The sequence below is a fragment of the Colobus angolensis genome, unplaced genomic scaffold, assembly GCF_000951035.1.
Source record: "Colobus angolensis palliatus isolate OR3802 unplaced genomic scaffold, Cang.pa_1.0 Scaffold8, whole genome shotgun sequence".
Classification (NCBI taxonomy): domain Eukaryota; kingdom Metazoa; phylum Chordata; class Mammalia; order Primates; family Cercopithecidae; genus Colobus; species Colobus angolensis.
The window spans coordinates 4,140,423-4,148,022 of NW_012121820.1; the positions used below are offsets into that span (position 1 = coordinate 4,140,423).

General features: G+C 48.6%; 1 protein-coding gene across 1 annotated transcript in view; it reads right to left on the reverse strand.

The window, feature by feature from the left end:
* DDX27 (DEAD (Asp-Glu-Ala-Asp) box polypeptide 27) overlaps positions 1–7,600 on the reverse strand; it is a 24,489-nt gene that overhangs the window by 3,666 nt on the left and 13,223 nt on the right. Inside the window, 7 exon segments of the mRNA XM_011928831.1 lie at positions 1,080–1,182; positions 1,363–1,469; positions 4,189–4,366; positions 4,472–4,553; positions 5,309–5,462; positions 6,697–6,838; positions 7,007–7,106. Coding sequence (XP_011784221.1) covers positions 1,080–1,182; positions 1,363–1,469; positions 4,189–4,366; positions 4,472–4,553; positions 5,309–5,462; positions 6,697–6,838; positions 7,007–7,106 — 866 coding nt within the window.

Genomic DNA, 7,600 nt, shown 5'->3' on the forward strand with positions numbered 1-7,600 from the left:
TGTGTGCCTATATAAAACATATCTCTAAGCTTCAAAATTAAGTGAAAAGGCAAGGCATAGAACAGTATGAACTTATAAGTGTTTTGGGTCTTTTTTAAAGGAAGATGGAGAGGAAATCTATATTAAATATCTCCTGACCTTTAAAAAATTATTTTTATTGTAGTTATATATACATATATAAAACAAAGGTTGCCATTTTACCCAATCTTAAGTATACAATTCAGTGGCATTACTTAAATTCACAACATTGTACAACCATCACCACTGTTTCCAAAACTCCTACCAGAAGGCTACTCACTGCCATCATCGAAAACAGAAGCTCTACAACCACTAATAATTTCCTATTACCCTCCTTCCCCTAGTCCCAAGTAATCTATAATCTACTTCTATCTCTGTGAATTTGCCCAGCTAGGTACCTCAGGTAAGTGGAATCAGACAGTATCTGTCCCTTTGTGTCTGGATCATTTCATTCAGCTTAATATTTTCAAGGTTCATCCTTATGGAATGTATCAGAACTTCATGGCTGAATAATATTCCATTGTGTGTATATATACACACACCCCATATTTTGTTTATCCATTCACTTGTTGATGGACATAGTTTGTTTCCACCTTTTTGCTATTATGAACAGTACTTCAAAGAACACTGGCATCTAAGTATCTGTTTGAGTCCCTGTTTACAGTCCTTTACGACAGTGGTCTCCAATCCCCAGGCTGACGTACCAGTTCCAGTCCATGGCCTATTAGGAACCAGGCTGCACAGCAGGAGGTGAGCATTGGGCAACCAAGCATTGCCACCCGCACTCAGCCTCCTGTCAGATCAGCAGCAGCATTAGATTCTCATAGGAGCATGAACACTATTGTGAAGTGCGCATGCGAGGGATCTAGAGTGTGTGCTCCTTATGAGAATCTAATGCACCCCCAACACGCCAAATGTGGAAACACTGTCCTCCACAATACTGGTCCTTGGTGCCAAAAAGGTTGGGGACCGCTGCTTTACAGTATAGAACTAGGAAAGGAACTGCTGAGTCCTGTGGGGTAATTCTGTATTGAGATTTCTACAGAACCTCCCTGACTTACTTTTCTCCTTCTTCCTCTCTTCTTTGGTCTGGAACCAGTTCCTCTCGGGCTCTTGGACCACTGCCTCCTTCCCCTTCTCCAGGAGTCGCTTTGCTGTATTGATCTGTAGAGATAACAAAAGGATGCCTGCTGTGAAACCTGTATCTGCTAACACAGGAAGCCACGGCCTGCAAATGCCTGTGGCTCCGATGGGAGAAACATTTCAGAAGGGCAGCACTGGCAGGGATGCAGCAGCTTGCTCACTGAGCAGCCTCGTGAACAAGATCCCACCTCACAGCCTCACCTGGGCTTCCGACTGCTGCATCTCTTTCTCCTCCGCCTCTAGCTGCAGAACTGCATACACATCCTTCTCCATTTTCTCAATCTTGTCCCGGAATTTGAGGATGACATCTCAATGGGAGAAAATAAAAAGGATTTAAAAATAAGGGTAGGCCAGGCATGGTGGCTCACAACTGTAACCCGGCACTCTGGGAGATTGAGGTGGGAGGACTGCTTGAGCCCAAGAAGTTGAGGCCAGCCCGGGCAACATGGCCACACTGTGCCTCTACCAAAAAAAAAAAAAAAAAAACACACCAGGCACAGTGGCTCAGTGGCTCCCGCCTGTAATCGCACGCTTTGGGAGTCCGAGGCAGGTGGATCATCTGAGGTCAGGAGTTCGAGACCAGCTTGGCCAACACCGTGAAACCCGGTCTCTATTAAAAATACAAAAATCAGCTGGGTGTGGGGGCACACACCTGTAATCCCAGCTACTACTCAGAAGACTGAGGCAGGAGAATTGCTTGAACCCACGAGGTGGAGGTTGCAGTGAGCCAAGATGACATCACTACACTCCATCCTGGGCGACAGAGTGAGACTCCATCTAAAAAGAAAAACTTAGCCATCATGGTGGCACGCACCTGTAGTCCCACCTACTCAGAAGGCTGAGGAGAAGAACTGCTTGAACCCAGGAGTTCGAGGCAACAGTAAGCTATGATCGCACCACTGTACCTGGGCAACAAAGCAAGACCTTATCTTAAAATTAAAAAAAATAAGGCGGTGGCTCAAGCCTGTAATCCCAGCACTTTGGGAGGCCAAGGCGGGTGGATCACGAGGTCAAGAGATCAAGACCATCCTGGACAACATGGTGAAACCCCGTCTCTACTAAAAATATAAAAATTAGCTGGGCATCATGGCACACTCCTGTAGTCCCAGCTACTTGGGAGGCTGAGGCAGGAGAATCGCTTGAACTTGAGATGCGGAGGTTGCAGTGAGCCGAGATAGCACCACTGCACTCCAGCCTGGTGATAGAGCAAGACTCCATCTCAAAAATAAATAAATAAAATACAGGTGACTACTAATACTATGTAACTAATGAAAATAATTTAGCTGTGCATTTACTGACATAGGAAATGGTGTTTGTAATGTGTGCCTTCTCTGCTTCATATCCCCCAAACTCAGAGTGGCCCTTGCCTACTGCTCTGATCTTCTGTGTGTCCCTGCTCACCACGCCTGAGCCTCCTGACCTTTCTCTTGTTCTCACACACTAAGCTCGTTCCTACCTCACAGCCTTTGCCCCTGTTCTCTCAGCTCAGCACTTTGCCCTCAGACCTCTCCTGGCTGCCTCATTCCGATCATCCAGGACTCAGCTCCAATGCCAGCTGTGCAGAGGTCTTTCCTTAACAGCTTAATGAGGCACTCTCTTCCTGTTGTTCTCAATCACATCTACTGTTAGCTTATTTATTGTCTCTTTCTCCCACCAGAACAATAGCTCTGCTTTGTTCCCTGCTGTATCTCTAGGCCCACAGCAGGACTCAATAACTAGTCACTGATTAAATGAAGACAATGAAAATGAAAAAAATAAAAGGGACATTTAAGAAAGGAAAAATGGTTTGAAAGGACATACACCTAAATGCTACCAGTGGTGAGCTCTTTGACACAGAATTACATTTTTGTTTTTTTATTTACTAATTTCCAACAATCAATATGTACTTTTTATTTCATTTTTTAGAGACAGGGTCTTGCACTTTTGCCCAGGCTGTAGTGCAGTGGCGCAGTCATAGCTGACTGCAGCCTCAACTTCCTGGATTTCAGCGATCCTCCTGCCTCAGCCTCCTGAATAGCTGGGACTACAGGCACACACCACCACACCCAGCTAATTTTTTTTTTTTTTTTTGGGACAGGCATCTCACTACATTGCTTAGGTTAGTCTTGAACTCCTGGCCTCTAGCAATCCTCCTGCCTTGGCCTCCCAAAGTGCTGGGTTACTTTGGGTTACAAAGGCAAGAGCTACCATGCTCAGACTAAATATGTATTATTTTTATAACTTTAAAAATTTTTTGGCCGGGCGCGGTGGCTCAAGCCTGTAATCCCAGCACTTTGGGAGGCCGAGATGGGCGGATCACAAGGTCAGGAGATCGAGACCATCCTGGCTAACACGGTGAAACCCCGTCTCTACTAAAAATACAAAAACTAGCCGGGCGAGGTGGCGGGCGCCTGTAGTCCCAGCTACTCGGGAGGCTGAGGCAGGAGAATGGCATGAACCCGGGAGGCGGAGCTTGCAGTGAGCTGAGATCCGGCCACTCCAGTCCGGGCGACAGAGCGAGACTCCGCCTCAAAAAAAAAAAAAAAAAAAAATTTTTAAGGCTGGGCATGGTGGCTCATTACTGTAATCCCAACACTTTGGGAGGCAGAAGGTGGGTGCATTGCTTCAGCCTAGGAATTCAAGAACAAAACAAAACTAAAAAAGACTTTAAAGAGGTTGTGCTTCATAGGACCCCTACAGATCAGAGGAACAAAAGCAATGAAAGGACCCAAAAAGAATGAGTACTGATCTCTCTCTTCCCCCCACCAATAGTAAGAGAAAGGAGATTAGTGAGAATTTTGCCCCAAGCAACCTTCTCTTCCTAATTTTCCACCTAAATGGGGCACTGTGTTTACAATTCTGTCATAATTCCCTTTCTACACACAGGAGGCAAGCTCAGAGAGGTGAGGCAAAACCTGTACATGGTCACTCAGCAAGGAAGCAGCAGGGCTGGAATTCAAATCTGGCTCTGAACAGCAAAGCCCTTACACTCTGCCCTTGCCCCACCCACCCAAGCCATTCCACACTGCCACAGGGCTGCCTGCTCACCTTGGGGAAGTATCCTGGCCTTCACAGGGGCCTTGGCAGCTTTTACAATCTCCTTCAGCATCTTCCGCTCATCTTCTCCCACCAGAGAGACTGAGCGTCCAGCCCTGCCAGCACGTGCTGTTCGCCCCACCCGGTGGACATAATGTTTGATAGTATTAGGCATTGTGAAGTTGATTACCTAAAAGATCAAAAATGAACATCAGTCAGGCCTGGCAAGGGAAGGGGGGTGCGAAGAGGCAAAAAGACTTCCACCAAAAGTCCGAGGAAGATAGGGTCTGCTCACCGTTTTGACCCCCTCAATATCAAGTCCACGGGCTGCCACATCAGTGGCCACGAGGATGTCAATCTGTTCATCCTTAAAACGCCTAGAAACAGTCACAAACAGCTGTTCATCCAGACACCCTCCCCTAGTAATGCTCCACAAGAGTCTGAGCCAGCAGAGGACAGAACAGGGCATTAAAATGGGGATAGATACTAAATGTGAGCACATGGGATATTTACACCCACCCTTCAACAACCCATCATACAGAGCAAGCGTAGTTCTGTGTCTGCTAATAGCATGGGCAATTGTCTCAGTTTAAATCAGCCTATCTTTAACAAACACCTTTCAGCATCCTCTGATGAACAGCATTAGGTGGAGAGTTCTAAAGGGTTCCTCCTTGCCAACCACCTTGATGCCATTCTCTGAGGATTAAACAAGAAATCACGTGGAATGCACACAGCACAGTGCCTGGCAAAGTAGATGCTCAAGTAATGGCTGCTGACTTTGACTCTAAATCTTGTTCAATCAGACCCAGGAATGTTCACCACTCTCAGAAAGCTTCAGAGAAGAGACCATGTGCTGCTTTTGCAAGCCGGCTTCCTCTGTCGCCCCACACAACAGCTCCCATGCTAGGGACAAGCACCCAAGGGCATGAGGGTCATCTCTGACTATGAAGTCAGAGTTCTACATGCATCTAAGACATGACCTCACAGTGGTTAGGTTAAAATGTTCAAGGCCAAGATCATCCTATGTGTCCCCTGCTAATGCTCTAACAGAATGCTCAGGGTCCTCTTCTTCCCTCTATCTGCTCTGCCCCAGAAGGATGGTGGGAGCCTGAGTCCCCACCCCAAATGTTACCGGAGGGCCTCCAGCCGCTGCGTCTGTGACAAGTTGCCATGGAGCTCGCCCACCTGCAGTCCCATGAGCCCCAGGAGGATGTGCATGCGGTGGGCCTGCTTCTTGGTCTGCGTGAACAGCATCACATGGTCAGGGAAGGTCCTTGTCAACAAGGCTGGCAGGAAGAGAGGACTGAGCTGGCAGCTGTTTCTAGGCTTTCATTCAACATGTACCCCCTCCTCATCCACAAAGTATGGTCACTGTGCCTGGCACTGGATAGTCAGGCACTGTCCCTGTCCTGTGGAACTCAAATTCCAGGGTGGATACAGAGAAACCAATTCCTGGGGGGTGAAAAATGTTGTAAGAGAGAGTGCAGGGAGGAGGGGGAAGCAGCTAAGGGCTGGCCTCTATAAAGAGGTGACATTAGGTTGAATGATAAGGCAGATGATCCATGGGAAGATCCAGGGGAAGATTCTAGACAGCGGAAATGGCAAACATGAAGGCCCAGAGGAAGGAATGAGCTTATAGTGAGAAGTGCAAGCAGGCGGCCGGATGTAGTGGCTCACGCCTGTAATCCCAGCACTTTAGGAAACCAAGGAGGACAGATCACTTGAGGCCAGGAGTGCAAGACCAGCCTGGCAAACATGGTAAAACCCTGTCTCTACTAAAAATACAAAAATTAGCCAGAAGTGGTGGCGAGTGCCTGTAATCCCAGCTACTCAGGAGGCTGAGGCACGAGACTCGTTTGAACCCAGGAGGCAAAGGCTGCATTGAGCCAAGATCGTGCCATTGTACTAAAGCCTGGGCGACAGAGCAAGACTCTGCCTCAAAAGAAAAACAAAAAAGTGCAAGCAGGCGAATGTGGCTGGAGCCATGAGCAAGCCTACATGGCTGGGGACCCCGGGCAGGCAAGGGCCAGGCCCGAAGAGTCCTAAAAGACTCACTAAGATGTTTGGATTTTAGTCTAAAACCAATGGAAGCCACCGCAGGGTGTTCAAATAAGGATGTAACAAGTACAGATGTCTTCTGCAAGCAATCATCATAAATGCTCTGCAATGCAGTCACAAAGGGCCACGTGGAAGCGGGGAGCTCGAGCAAGAGACTGTACAACGATCCAGGCGACAGAGGACAGTGGTCTGGACTGATAGGTACAACCGCAGCTGATGCCAAGTGGTTGGGAGTTGAACAGGACACAGAGAGGATTGGTGAGGCGATAAGGCAAAGGGAGGAAGGACCCGTGGAGAAGTGAGGCAGCGGATCATCGTTAGTGCAGTGCAGCCTCCGCGCTGGGGAAGACTGGACGGCAGAGGCGCCGGGGAAAAACCAAACACTTCAGCATGGACACCACGAGCTCAAGGAAGCTGACCAGCCCACCCTGCCCAGGCTCGCCCTCAGCTGCCAGCTGCCACCTGCCACGATGGCTTCCCGGTCTCCTTCCCGATTAGGCCGGATCCGGATGAACTCCTGCCGCAGGAAGGGAGCCACATCCGTGTTGCTGTTCACAAATATCCGGACAGGATTCTTCAAGGAGACAGAAGCCAGATCTTTCACCTGCCAAGCACAAAGCCGGGTTTGCTCAGCTGGCAACCGGGTAGTGGGGAAAGAGGCAGCAATGCTCACCCCAGGCAAACCCCCTCAACCCCAGACAGGGTCCTCTGCACGGCCCCCTCTGTGCACACCTGCCACCCGCCACAGAGAAGTCCAAGTCCCTCGGCCCACCTCGTCTGTCATGGTGGCTGAGAAGAGCATGGTCTGGCGGTGGTGGGAACACATTCGGATGATCTCCTTCATCTGCTCCTCAAAGTACTCATCCAGCATCCTGGGAGCAGAGAAAGACATGTCAGAACTGGGGAGAGTGCTCTTCGGTCACAGTGAGGGACACAGGATTGCATACCGGCTGCTGTTTGTTGTCATTGGTTACATTTAGGACTCATCTATTTTATTATTTTATCTTTTCACCAAGAATTATCATTTTGCCACATTTGCTTTGTCTTTTTGTGGCAAGTCAGTCACAGATGTCATAACACCTTACCCCAAATATTTCAGCACACAACTCCTAAGGACTAGGGCCTTCTCTTACAGAAACACAACTTCATCAACATGCCCAAGACTTTCAAGTGGGTGAATATCTAAAGTACAGGCCACATTCACATTCCTTCAGCTGCCTCCAAGTGTCTTTTTTTTTTGAGACGGAGTTTCACTCTTGTTGCCCAGGCTGTAGTGCAGTGGCGCAATCTTGGCTCACCACAACCTCCGCCTCCCAGGTTCAAGCGATTCTCCTGCCTCAGCCTCCTGAATAGCAGGGGTTACAGG